General features: G+C 37.0%; 1 protein-coding gene across 2 annotated transcripts in view; it reads right to left on the minus strand.

The window, feature by feature from the left end:
* ldah (lipid droplet associated hydrolase) overlaps positions 1-15331 on the minus strand; it is a 79342-nt gene that overhangs the window by 24495 nt on the left and 39516 nt on the right. For both annotated transcript variants that reach the window (XM_056477699.1, XM_056477698.1), the window contains exons 4-5: positions 13264-13433; positions 22-262 (exon numbers count right to left, since the gene is read on the minus strand). In XM_056477699.1, coding sequence (XP_056333674.1) covers positions 22-262; positions 13264-13433 — 411 coding nt within the window. The remainder of the gene's footprint in view (positions 1-21; positions 263-13263; positions 13434-15331) is intronic.

Genomic DNA, 15331 nt, shown 5'->3' on the forward strand with positions numbered 1-15331 from the left:
TACAGTGCAGAGTTTACTCACCAGCACAATCTACATTGATCAGGCTGACGGTGGCTGGGATAATGGAGTTGTCCAGTGCATCTAAATTCCTCAGGGCCAGACGCACAATGCCGACCTTCAGCCTCTCTGGAAGGAGAGAGAGCAGGAAAATGGGCAAATAGAAGGCATATCGCAGCCGGCAGAGCACAGGGGTCATGACTTTTCCTTGAGGACTGCAGGCCATGCGCTCAATTGTGGGGAAGAGCATCACCGCCTTCACAACCTGAGGGTGACAATACAGATTTCAATTACTGCTTTTTCTCTTGGAGCCTTTTCTATTAAGTAATTGATACAAGAAAAACAAAACATGAACAAAATGATATGGTCAGAAGTGCATATTTATTTATGAACAGTTTTAATACAAACAAATTGTGTATCTTCATTTCAGTGCTTAACAGTTATCAAGCTATGAAAAATGACATGTGCTTTTGCTGTGCTGTGAAATCAATAGGATAGACGAGGGTAGGACGGAACAGAGAGAGAGAGAGAGAGAGAGAGAGAGAGAGAGAGAGAGAGAGAGAGAGAGAAAGAGAGAGAGACTTCCAGAAACAGGAAACACCTGCCTCTGTTTGGCCATAGAGCAGAAGGCAGCGAGACTCATTCAGTGAGTAAGACAGAGTGGATGTGCTTCATCTGTCTCTACAATCCTTTGCAGTTTCGGCCAAGTATTTTTCAATGAAACTAAACAGTGCAATATCTTCAATTCTCCTGTGCAAAATAAGTGATAGCCAGCACAATTCTTTGTCAGCAGTGCCAAGTGCAATCTATTCAGCTTCAAACCATGAAACTTCAAACTCAGCTAGTTCTGCAATCCTGAAAGAGGGCTGGTTTCATCACGCCCCGGCAACAGGCGAACAGGCAAAGTTCTGCTGCCGCTGAATTCATCATCTGAACGGGCCTTAAGGAACTGAAAAATATCCATTTCTGCCAGCGGGAAAGATATCAGAATCCAAATGGATGAGGAATTCACATCCCAGAGTTTCTCTGTCTAAACAATTACAACACACACCACTTTAAATTAGTTGCTCTGTTTACATGTACAAAGGAAAATATATACAAGTTACTGACATCTAAACCTCACCTTCTGTAATGAGCTTGTAGTGTAGAGTAAATGCTGCCCCCAAGATGCAATAGTATGCAATGGAGTGCTGTGTAATTGCTAAAATGCTGTTAAGCAGTTTTTTTTTTGGTTGTTTGCTAGAGCGTTTCAAACAGTTGTTACCTTAAAAAGAGATGCTAAGTCAGTTCCTTCACAATTGTTACGATGTTTGTCATTTTCATGGTGCACATATGCATATATATATATATATATATATATATATATATATATATATATATATATATATATATATATATATATATATATATATATATATATATATATATATATATATATATATATATATATATATATATATATATATATAAATATATATATATATATATATATATATATATATATATATATATATATATATATATATATATATATATATATATATATATATTTATTTTCTTTTCGGCTAAGTCCCTTTATTAATCTGGGGTCGCCATATATATATATACTGCAGATGTCTCGTTAAGTGATGTCCCTGTGGGGTGCTATATGCAAATCATTTGACATAATGGATTGTTCAAAGTCGGCCCATGAACACAAGCCATGAGCAAGTTTACTGCATGATAGGGCTGTACGATTGCCTGTGCCTTTAATGCTAGTTCTCCCCAACCACTGTTCCCACGTGCCAGTCAGAGTGTGCCTCAATCTCCACCTCGGCTGCGTCAGATAACAGACAGACATGAAGGAAGCAGATCTCACATAATGTTTGTGAGAAATACTACAGTAAGAACTTTACCAATGATTATTTGATGTATTTGTTGTGGAGTTCATTCAAGCCTTTCTGCAATGATGAGTCACACACAATGTTAATACAAAGTTTACGTGCACACACCGACACGCACAAACAGCAGACACACAGGCACATAGCGTGCATGTTTAACTTTGCACTGTTTTTGCACAGCAAATGATAAATAATAAATAAACCTGATTTAACGTCCACAAACTGGGATTGAAGTGTCTTCTTTTATAATTGAACTGATATACAGTAAATCGCTGTATTCATTACAAACATGCACTGTTTTAAAAACATTTTAAACTTGTAAAACTCACTCTTGATCACATTTGATGATGACTGATGATCACAGAGAGCTCAACAGATCTTTTCATCCCGGTTGCTTTGTGCACATCCTGTCTTGTTAATATGATTATATGCATTATTACGGAGACATGTTAATATGTTGCTATCAATCAATTCCATGGGCGGGGCAACCGCACTCCTACGTCACGTTGTGGTCGGCCTCAAAATGGGAGGGATTTGGATCCTATTTTAACATCAGGAAATTTAAAAAGAGAGACTGATTGTGTTTATATCACCCTGATTTGACAGTGGACACACTATACCTACACACAGTTCTGTCCAAACAGCTTACAAAAGATGATTTTTATCATAGGTGCCCTTTAAATTTGACCTGGTTGTTTATGCACAAAGAGATGGCATCAGGATACAACTATTTATAGTTCTAAAGTTGAATTATTGTACTACAAGCATAGAGAGATAGAAGAATAAATAAACAGACATGCTACTGTAGCATTTAAAATTTTAATTGATATAGGCACAGCTCATAATAATTATTTATACCACTACTGAAGCTTTATCATCTGCCTGATGTATACAATACATACTGAAACTTCAATGCTTGGACACTGCTTGTTTTAAAAATTATATTGGCTAACTCTGTTGGTTTTAAATGTGACATACAAATCGATATACAAAACAAGCAAACAAAAAAACTTGCTTTTATTGCCATTGTGGATTACAGTCTAACTAAATTTTATTTAAGCATATGTTTGTCAATTATACAGCCTTTTTCGCATCTGCCACTAAAACCAGCCATTCGTTTTGTCACTCAAGTGGGCGTGTACAGGTTCAAAGCTACCCTTTTGCCACATTTGAGTTCTCCAAACAAATTGCATCTATGCATACATTTCTATAGTTGTTAGACCATTGCTCTGCAGTAGCTCAGGTATTCTAACATTACTAGAAATAGAGGCCACTAGGAACTCATCTAGTCCACATAGAGCTCCAGGATGTGCACAACCCTCTCACATAATGCTTTTCATCTGCTATTACACTGCTCATCCTGATGCTCATCATTTGTCAGACAAAGAGAGAGAGTGGAAAAGAGGCAGTGAAAGAGAGAGGGAAAGGTGAAGAAGAAGGAGTGTGTGCTGAGCAGGTGATCTTTGATGTGCAGGCAGTGCTTTTGACAAGAAGCAGTTCCTCTTCCTGGAGGTCACAGGAATGTAACAGAGAACACAGAACAATCCGACAGAGTCTCTGGGAGTGGCTCTTTAATCAGAGAGACAGACGGCCAGTCACACACGCTTCCACTTCTAGAGGGTTTCTTCTCTGGTACAGCTGAGGTCAGAAAGGGGGAAGGAGTACTCTGCATCTGGAGAAGGGGCGAAGAGAGTTTAAACGTCACAATCTGACTTCCACGGATCTGAGATGTGAGGGTGCGATCTGATAGTGGAGGAATGTTAATGATGCACAGATCTACTGGAGCTTCAGACAGCATGATGGATCATACGGCAGTCCAGACCACATCTCTTTCAACTCAACCACTTACAGTGAAGATGGGAATGTGATGCAACGATCTCCTTCCTCACACATCCGCACCGTTTCGTCCTTTCCATCACTGCCACTGAAGTTCCTCACCTAAAATGGCAAGTGTGTCTTGAGATTAAAGGTGTTAAGGCACTTTCAGAATTCTTCTTTCTCAAAGTTCCTCTTTAGGAAAAGAACGATCATTTCCATACAGGTTCATCGAGAAACAAAAGAAAAATCCCACAACATCAACACTATGATGACAGGTCAGAATCTCAGCTTTGGAACTTTCCCAATCTTGCCTCTCTCTTATATTGCTTCTCAAGCCTCATTCACACTACAAGCGACCAGCAGCGGCAAAGCAACAAGTGACCGTTCATTTGAACGGAGAATGAGCGACTTCCGACACCCTCCGGATACGTGAGTGACATCGACTGTTGGCAACCAGATGGGCGTATCGAGCGATGCGACAAAGTTGAAAATCCTTCAACTTTATGCAAATGAAGAGCAACTTTTTTGAGTGACGGCAAATAGGAACACCAGTAGAGCTCACGTCATCATCTCTTAGCTCTCTCAGAGGCCGGTTGTATGCGGGCTGTATATACCTACACAGACCTGCCTTGGAAGCAGGTCGCCACCTAGAGCGACAGGCAGCTACAAAGTCACTGCTAGTCTGAATGAGCCACTATCAGTCCATACCCTAGTATCACACCTCGTTCCTGAAAAGTCTCCAAAAGAGTTTACTTCCAACACACATGCCTGTGGCTTTCAAATAAGCCTGAAGAACTTGATTGGTTGACTGGATCAATGGTGCCCAACTGAGCCTGGATTCTCTGGAGATTTTTGTTCCTTCACTTTCGTAAATTGGTGAAGTTTTGTTCCCCACCACTGTCGCCACTGGCTTGCTTGGTTTGGGACTTGTGGAGCTGCACATCTATTCAGTGTTTGGACTTTCAGCAGTGAAAAACCACACTGAACTGAACCTCAACTCTGAAAACTGAACTGACAATGTTTCAATTTACTAGAACTTCCATGTTAAGCTGCTTTGACACAATCTACATTGTAAACGTGCTTTATAAATAAACATAAATTGATTTGAATTGGATCAGGTGCATTTTATTGAAATTGATGCTAATAAAAGTGCAGGAAGCCACAGTCCTGCAAAATTTCAGCATTATCTTAAATCAAACACTTGAACAAGCTAATCAGGTCCTAAGGGGTCGTTCATGCAGAACACATTATTGCATCTAAAAATGCAATACACAACATTTGGGAATGGATTTTTTAAAAAAGTGCCTGATCTTGTGCCGGCTTTGTTATTATCACATAAAATAGTTTTGTTGCCAACTACTAGAAACAGAAGCTTGCAAGACGCTTGCCCCAAGTTCTTCTTTTCCTCTGGCCTCCGGTAAAATACAAATTGCCTCTTGGTACAATTGAAGGGTACATTAAGAAAGGGACGCCATAAGTTAGGGCATTACAATCGAGAATAGACATTTTAATCTCTTCATGAAGAAGCCTTTCGGAGGCCAGTTAATGAAGGAAACATCTGATGGTCCTGCCTTACTCTATTGAAAGATCTCACCTTAAGGGATTTGCTATTTGTAGTGCATAAAGATGCTCACTTCCATTTAGAATCCGCCCTTGAAAGCTACAGCCAAATTAGCTTTTAGTTGGCCTAAAGCCCTAATCTATACTGTCTTATTAAAATAACAGTAGAAAAGGCAAAAATAAAACCTCAGTAAATAAATTTGAGGACTGGTCATCACACTTCCAGGCCAAGGAAAACCATTGGCCATCATATTTCAGATCGAATGATAAAAAAGATCTTGTAATAGTTTTCTCAACTGTGTGTCTGCATGTCTAATGGGTTGGACTGTCCGTGGTCACGTCTGGGAGCTTTAAAATCTGGAGATGTTGTGAGGGTAATCCGAGCCATGGCTGTGTGCTGTAATGTTTATGCTTGTGTTTGGCTCATGCTGTGACTGTAACGATATTTTATTTGAGAAAAGTATGAAATCACACTGATACTTCAGGACTGTCAGTCTAACCTCTGCCCTCTGAAATGAGGCCCACCCAGAATTCTGTGACACATCTTCGCCCACTTAACACACACACTGTACACGAAGAGAAAGACACAGTGTGTCGGGGGGAACTTGAACATGTCATTTCAGAGGAGAATGACAAGACTTGTCAAGGATTTTTTCTTGCAAACATCTGCCAGAATAACTTTGGCTGTCTCACAGAACGCATCTCTTTCAGATTAGTGAGTATATTTTATTATATCTCACTGAATGTGTATCTCATCATGCTGTTATGATTTGTGACTCAAAACTAGAAAGTTGACTGTAGAGTAAGAATTTGTGACTATTAGGGATGTAACAATTCACAGTGAGCCAGTTGAAAATCGATTCAAATATGTGACAATTCAAACCGGTAGAAATGTTGAACGAATTGCAATACATTTTTTGAACAGAGTGGGCGCCAGACAAAATACAAACTGTGTGCAAATACTGCCAAAAGACGTCAACCTTCACTAACAGAACAACAAATATGATGAACATAAACGATCAGCACAGTGAAAAACTACTGTCACAGACATCTATATGTAAAAAACTATCAATAAACCAAACCATGCGGACCAGATGATTTGCAGCTCTGCTTGTCCGACGAGTGCTACAAAGGTCACACGGGGCTTTTCAGATTGAAAGAGAAAGTTGTTCTGTTACAGAAGCAGGTAATAGATAACTTTTACCCTCTCCTTTCCAAATTAGTTTATGCATTTAAATAATCTGCTTATTTTTATTGAAGATTTAAAAAAGTTCAAGGTTATCTCTTCTTAAGTGCTCCACACTGATACTTACAGTATAGTAATGAATTATACAAGTAATATTAATTATTCACCTTCATAATCATGTTCAACTCCTGTCTCTATTCTGCTATATAATTAGTTTTATAATCATTTTTTTGTGCCAGTGGCCAGTTCCCTAGATCAGAGGGTCTATTGACCACCTCTGTACACACTGCTCTCTGGTTTAGGAAAGGCTTACCTCTCCACATCAGCCATCTCAGTCCCCAGTGAGAGTTTTTTTCAGCAGGGGACATTGTAAATATGTGAATTTTGGTAAAAAAACATGACTAAATAATGAATTGTGAGATTAATATCATGAATCGAATCGTGAGTCAGGTGAATCGTTACATCCCTAGTGACCATGGGCACAAATTCTTATGTTTTACAGGTATATGTTTGGTAATAGCCAAAAATACACTGTATGGGTCAAAAAATGGCCTTTTCTTTTATGCAGAAAAAACCTTTTGAATATTAAGATGTTTCATGAATATTTCTTGATGTATATCTAATTTAATTTTTTATTAGTAATGTATGTTTCTAAACACTTCATAGACAACTTTAAAGATGATTTTCTGTGCATTTGATTATTTTAACCCTCACATTCCAGATGTATAAACCTCAATTTCAAACCTAACACTTTTGAATGGTTTTGTAGTCCATGGTCACATTTTTTTTAACAATAGATCAAGAGATATCTTATTTCAGAAGAATTTGAGATACATTGATTATTTAACAACTATACGATGACAATGTGTGAAATAACAATAACTGTAAAGGTAGTGTTCACTCAAACACCAAATGAATGAATGAATGAATGACTGACATGAGACAAAATATGAATTTTTAGTAATATGAACAATTCCCAGTAATAAACGATTTTTGATTACAATAAGAGTATTTTAACATCATAAGAAACATTATCTATGACACCAATAAAAGGCAAAGCAACACTTTACAGCCAACAGCTGTTGAACCAAACTATACATCTGTGGAAACTAGGAAATGACATCACGTTCCAAGGGCACATGGCAAGATGGCTGTTGAAGAAGGAAGCATAAAGCACTTCCTCACTCAAGCGCTCGACCTCAGGCTGAAGCGTCGACTGGAAAACAGCCTGCAGATTTCCAGCCCCTGCTGTGGCCTTGCATACGAGCGACAAATCAAATGCTCTGTTCAGACTGTCTATTCTACAACTGGCACATATACGGCATCACTTTGTTAAAACGAGCAAGTACTTCAAACGCAACAGGGAAGGCTACAGTGAACTGGACTCATGACAGAGACAAACAATTGAGCACCTCCATGTGCAGTGAATCAAACTCTTCCTTAGGTTTTAGGGAGGTTTCCAGCCTACCTCATGCTGCTTCTGGTCTAAAGCTGAAATCTGCAAACCTTCTCTTCCAGAAGTGCACTAAAGAAACCCCGGCCATCATTTACACTGGCTGCTCTATTCTGCTCCAAAAGAAATATCTAGTGCAAATAGTAACAGTTTCTGATTATCACACATCATATGTTACCTGGCATAATCGCTAGGTTGGCTTCCTGGCAGCTTACAATCTGGAGCGAGAGAGGAAATCTTTTCCTCCTTTGTGCATGTTTGCTCTGAGCCATGCCATATCTGACTATATCATACAGGGATTTAGCAGACCATCATTTGAAAACAGATTCTGATGAATTTTAAAGAGACAAAAGGTCAACGTGGCTGGCAATAAAACATAAATAGTTTTTTTTTTTAAATCACATTGATGAGTGCCAAGTTGCCAGCTACTGCAAGCATTTGTGATGTTTTTCTCCTAAATTTGACGGCCCTCAGAATATTTTCAACTTTAACTATATGGCCACATTATATACAGTACTATACTTAGCATAATGGAGTACACCCCATTTGCAGAAGGAATAAGCTGAGTAAACTCTTTACACATTTACAGTCCCCTGCTAAAAAAAAACTCTCACTGGGGACTGAGATGGCTGGTGTGGAGAGGTAAGCCTTTCCTAAACCAGAGAACACGGAGTGTACAGAGGTGGTCAATAGTGGAAAATGAATATTTTTCTCCATTTCTCCAGGCAATGTATTTTGGTGCACTTAAACAAAACAGTTTTATTAACAGATTTATTTATTAAAATAATAAACATATTTAGAAATTGAAAGATTATTTCAAGAATATTAAATTCAAGCAAAATATTGCAAAAAAAAATATTACAGCCTACAAAATTTCAACTAAATTTTTACTTTTTACAAACATTTTTTATTCTTTTTTAAATTTGTATTTAATTTTTTTCTATAACATAACTTGTGTACTAGTTTTTGTACCGTGATCGTTAGTTATTTTGTTAGATAAGCTCCAGATTTGGCTTCATTACGGACTAATCTAATGTATATGCACAAATATAATATTGTAAAGCTTCCTATTAAAAATAGGAATTTAAAAGATTGATTTGTGAAGGATGTACTCATATAAAGAAACAGTATTTCATTATTTCTTCACTTGTTTGTGTTTTATCACCACTTGAATACATGCATCAATCAAAATACATCAATTTTGACTAAAAACAGAGAAATTTTAGTTTTTTTTTTTCTTCCCAAAATAATACATATAAAATACACAATATATATAAAAAGAAAGGATTAAGCTGAAGGAAAGTTTTTATGTGTGATCTGATCTATATTTACACTGATTCTTTGTATTTTATATCCAGGAGACCTACAGTAGAAGTCCTGTAACTCCGCTGGGGCCTCCCTTACCGTAATACATATTTAATATACATTCAATAAATGGTAAAGTTTTGTTCCTCGCCACTGCCGCTTGGTTTCTGCAGGTTTCACAAAGTTAAAAATAAGACTTTTTAAGACCATTATGAATGAGATTTTAGACTCATAAATATAAGGCTAAGGAATTTTTCAAATGGCCCAGATGGAAAAGATTTTATTTGCCCTATCAAAATTTTTTATTTAATTTAATAATACAATAATAAATTAATAATAAAAAATGTAAATATTTTAGATATTTCTTAGCAAAATATTTTAAATATTGTGTAAATACAAGCAAGCTCTATTTGCACTTTTTTCCAATATAAATTTTATTTAAAATAAAAAAAGAACAAACGTTTTAAACGTTTTAAAGACAATAATAAATTAAATCTATGCACAACCATCTGTCCAGCTCAGTGTCCTCAGCAGTAAATACATGGAGCAATTTTAAACAAATGGTATTGTATGGAAAATAATGAAAGCATAATGAAAAATACAGTTAAAAATTACCTTTTTAAATACAAAGTTTAAAGTTTTATTGAGATGGATTGTTGGTGATTGTGTGGCCAAATTGGGTACCAATACATGAACAAAGGAAAATTAAGACTAGCTTTCAAATATTTAAGATCTACAACACAATATTTCCGTAAACGTGAGACTCTTTGAGGCCTAAAATTTTGATTTTAGGATTTAAGATATTTTAAGACTTTAAGACCACGTGGAAACCCTGTCTCGCCACTGGCTTGCTTGATTCGGAACTTGTGGAGCTGCACATCGATGGATTTGCTCTTTAGCGTTTGGACTTTTAGCAGTGAAATGTAAACCACACTGAACTAAACTAACTGAACTGTTTTAATTTACTAGAACTTCTATATTAAGCTGATTAGACACAATCTACTGTACATTGTAAAAGCTCTATATACGTATGTAAATAAAGATGAATTTAATATACCTAAAACACAGATTGCTGTACAACTCATTAATGGCTGGGAAGTACTGTTTCTTAATTGACAAGATATCTCTTTAAAGGCAGGGAAAGAGTTAATGAGAAAAAAAAAACTTTCTGATTTTTAAAAACAAGTTTATTGACTCTTATTTCAGAACTAAATCACTTAAAGTGGTTTGGAAGTGGAGTGTCTCCAAAAGTATCAGAACATATTTTCATCAAAATTCAAAAGAAAGACTGCACTGGCCCCATTATTGAAGCTAAAATACATTTCTCTTTGCCAGGAGGAAAATACGCCCCTCAACTGAGGGGAAATACTAAATAAGTGGTTAAGAGAGAAAAAAGATTTCAGGGTAGAAAGAAATGCTTGAAAGTAAAAACGATAAAGAGAACATCTCAGAGCAGGAAAACCCCAGAGACAGAAAAAAAATCAAGGTTCTTTTCCATGTTATTTAATCTCCTGACCTTTTACACAGCAAGTACAGGGAACAGAAGTATCTCATTATGCTGCTGATTGGCGTTGTCTCGCTGAGGTGACAATGCCAAGTTGCAAATCTTTGAGGTGGTCTGTACTGAACTGTAGCTGGTATTTATACAGCTTTATGTGGAGAATCAGACAGACCTCAGATCTCTAGAGGGGGAAAATCCTTAGACATGGAACAGGAAAGAAGTTGTTGTGGGTCACTGGTCATTGGGGACTTTTTATTTTTATTTACACTCTTACACTTATTTAAAACAAAAGAAAGATTTCAACTAGGTAACACCATAGCAAGCAAAGGAAACATGAAGTATTGTTTTTGAAACAAGCTTCTCGTTATGATCTCAATTGATCAACAAAAAGAAATGTTGTTAATCTACACATTTAAAAATGAAATTCATTCATGATTCAAATTTTTCTTCAGGTGTTATACATGATACTTCAGAAATGATTGCAATATGCTGTTTCTCTGCTGTATTATCACCATTTTTTATAGTTGCTCAATCAACAACCATGGTCTTATTATTATTATTAAATTATATTTTATATCTAAATTATATTTAAATTATTAATTGCTACAACATTTTAAATGGCTTTACTGTCACGTTTGATCAAACTAATGTGTCCTTGAAAAAAAGGAAAAAAGTAAGTAACTATAATTTTAAAAAGGTAACATAAAATGGGTTCTACAAAAATGTTTATAGCATTTATAACCAATAACCAGACATAATCAGCAAATATAGTGTTGTTATATACAATAGCTTTAGAAAATATGAGCAGAGGAGATTGTAAGAATAAAACTGCATCATCTTTTATTTTATATTTAATTTCATCCACCTCCACTTGCCTAGTGAACCTTATTAAACTAGTTATGTATTTAAATTGCCCTTTAAGCTGAAAACAAGTATCTTGCAAAGTAACTAGCATATTATTATGCATCTTTTGTATAGTCTGTTATAATATTATGTATATTATGTATTGCCTGTTATCATGGCAAAGACAATGCAAGTTATTAAAAATATTGGGCTCTATCATTCACCCGGCGCAATAAGGCACAAGATGTGTTTGGCATGATTTGTTGCTATTTTCAAATCAGCACAACAATAATTTTCACGTTTTGCACCACGTTGTTTAAACAGCAAATCCATTTGTGCCACTTTTTGGACTGTGTCCTGTGTTTCTGGGTGTGCTGGGTATGGGTGTGCTGATCTTAAAAGGAGGTAAGTTAAGGTGCATTGTTGGAATGTTGCTATTTTAAGGAACTGAAATAGATCATGACATGACCATCTAAAAACAGGTCTAAAGTCCAGCGCAGAGCACGTTAGTTATGTGCCGGGTTCAAAAGCTTACATTGCTTAAGACACAAAGGATGTACAACAATACACAAATATCTTCATTCATTCATTTTCTTTTTGGCTTAGTCCCTTTATTAATCCGGGGTCGCCACAAATGGAATAACCCGCCAACTTATCCAGCACGTTTTTACGCAGCGGATGCCCTTCCAGCCGCAACCCATCTCTGGGAAACATCCACACACACCCATTCACACATACACTCATACACAGGAAACCCACGCGAATGCAGGGAGAAGATGCAAATTCCACACAGAAACGCCAACTGAGCCGAGGCTTGAACCAACGACCCAGCAACCTTCTTGCTGTGAGGCGACAGCCCTACCTACTGCGCCACTGCGTCACCCTACACAAATATCTTTACATAAGAAAAAAATAAAGGATTAAAATGTTGTAAAATGTTATTATTATTAGCGGCATTATTTATTATATGCATATTTCTATTTGTTTGAATAAAAACAAGTTTAGATTTTGGAGATGTATGCATCACCATATAGGGCATAAGAATAGGACGTGTGTTTGGATATAACTCAGTTGTTTGACCACACTTTGTTATTATTGATCATTTATTAGTTTGCTGGAAATTAAAACTGAATTTAGAAATAGTTTTGAAACAAATCTTTGCGTTTAACAAACTAAATAAAACATGTAGGCCAATGGATGTCTTCAGTGGAGTGCGTACAACACCGTTTCCTTATTCACGAAAGTAAAGGAGTAAAGTAAAGAGTAAAAGTAAACTAAAGAGAAAGTAAAGAGGACGAATGGAGAAGTCTCATTCTTTAGCCTCACGCAGATTGTTTGTTTAAAACAACTGACTTTAGACTTTACACCTAGATCTTTAAAATGGAGCAAATTATGTTTATAAATCTGCTCAAAAAAATTCTGTAAGTTAAACTGTATTTGGGAAATATTTGAAAAAAATTAAAATTCCACAGGATGGGCTAATAATTTTGACTTCAACAGCAGAAAGAAAGAAAGATGGATGGATGGATGGATGGATGGAGAGAAAGAAAGAAAGAAAGAAAGAAAGAAAGAAAGAAAGAAAGAAAGAAAGAAAGAAAGAAAGAAAGAAAGAAAGAAAGAAAGAAAGAAAGAAAGAAAGAAAGAAAGAAAAAGCATAACGTGCATTGCTACATGATGTTCAGAATAGCTTAATGTTACTTTCTCACCCAGTTGCTCATACCTTCAGTTCTGGGTCTCTCTTCATCATCTCCAGGATGATGTAGCAGCCGATAGAGTGGCCAATCAGAAGCAAGTTGGTGTCCCGAGGCACGTGCTTTCGTAGGAAGGCCAGCTTGTGTTCAATCTGCCCGTCTAATCCGAAAACATCCTCCTTCTCAGTCACAGATGCATCTTTAAAGAAAAAAAACAAGTGGGGGAAAAAACAGCTTTCACCACAAATCCAGCACACATCATCACATGGTGGTCAGGACTGTTGCCAGCGCTTTCATCATGACCTAGAACTAATAAATACAGCAAATAATATAATTAGACAAAGCTGCCTAGTTTGATCGATTGTGGATTTCCGATCACAGCTGAACGTGGACTGTAAAAGATCCAGAAGGCACTTTAAATTGTTAAGAGCTCCATATAAGACGTTTTCTTTCATCATCTTGATCTTGTTCTTCATTATTTCTTTGGAAAGGAGTACAATTACGCTCTATTGAACTCTATCGCGGTAACCAGAGATCCCGATAACGCTTGGAGGGCTTTGATATGAATATCTTTCTACAGGTGCTCAATTCACCTGCATGAACCTGAGAAAGGCTGAGAATTAGAAAGACAATGGAGAGTCCAGAAACAAAAGGCTGACAGAAGAGGCCGGGCCGAGGTGAAGCTCAGGCATTTATCATTGTGATGAGTTATGAGAGCAGAACTGTTAATGATGAGACAGGGGGAGAGAGAGGAGTACCAAAGGGGAGAGAGAAATAACTCATATTAGCTTCAAGACATAAAGAGACAAAGTGCTCCTTCATGAGACATATCGCAATATATGGTTCTTGGAGCACACAGCATCTTCTCCTCTTTCTAAAATAATAAAGATATCTCAACTGACGTAGTTGCACATGGCTAATTACTTAGACCTGTTTTATGATGAGAAGTGCTAGAATAACAAATCCTAAGGGCCCTGTAGATTATCTAGAATTGGACTATTGTTGAAAGGCAAATTAATGTATTTTTAAGCGTCTTCTGTTTATTTAGAAAAAATGTTTTTGCTTTTAGAATTTATTTTCTTTATTTTTTCACAAGGAAAATTTATGTTTTTATATTCACAAAAAATAGAGCGCAATAGAGTGAAAAGATCTGCTACCTCCTCATTTACACACAGATATACACTCACCGGCCACTTTATTAGGTACACCTGTCCAACTGCTCATTAATGCAAATTTCTAATCAGCCAACCACATGGCAGCAACTCAATGGATTTAGGCATGTAGACATAAAGCCTGGCTTATACTTCTGCATCAAATGATCGGCGTGACCCACGGTGCATTCAACGCGCGCATTTATACTTCTGCTCGCTGTTTCTGTTGTTCTGCAATAACACTTCCAAAACGCTAGTGTGTCGAGTTTCTTCGCTGGTGTTTTGTTTTTTCTGAATGCTTCCTTAATGTACAATCAAACTCGCTCATTTTGAGGTAGGATGTGTGTCAGTGAAGCCGACGGCCACGGCAAGTGCTATGCGTCCACACGTAGGCTGCGCCGTAGCATACGCGTGTGCTTGACGCAAAGGTATAAATCAGCCTTATAGTCAAGACGATCTGCTGCAGTTCAAACTGAGCATCAGAATGGGGAAGAAAATTGATTTAAGTGACTTTGAAGGTGGCAAAGTCTGCAAAGTGGTCTGAGTATTTTAGAAACTGTGGATCTACTTGGATTTTCATGCACAACCATCTTTAGGGTTTACATAGAATGGTCAGAAAAAGAGAAAATATCCACTGAGCGGCAGTTCTGTGGGTGCAAATGCCTTGTTGATGACAGAGGTCAGAGGAGAATGGCCTGACTGGTTCGAGCTGATAGAAAGGCAACAGTAACTTAAATACCCTTTCACCTAGGGTATTGTTGTTGTAGAGTATTGTTGCTGACCATGTCCATCCCTTTTTGACCACAGTGTACCCATCTTCTGATGGCTACTTCCAGCAGGATAAAACGCCATGTCAAGCACGAATCATCTCAGACTGGTCTCTTGAACATGACAATGAGTTCACTGTACTCAAATGGCCTCCACAATCACCAGTTCTCAATCCAAT

The sequence above is a fragment of the Danio aesculapii genome, chromosome 17 (genome assembly GCF_903798145.1).
Source record: "Danio aesculapii chromosome 17, fDanAes4.1, whole genome shotgun sequence".
Lineage (NCBI taxonomy): Eukaryota > Metazoa > Chordata > Actinopteri > Cypriniformes > Danionidae > Danio > Danio aesculapii.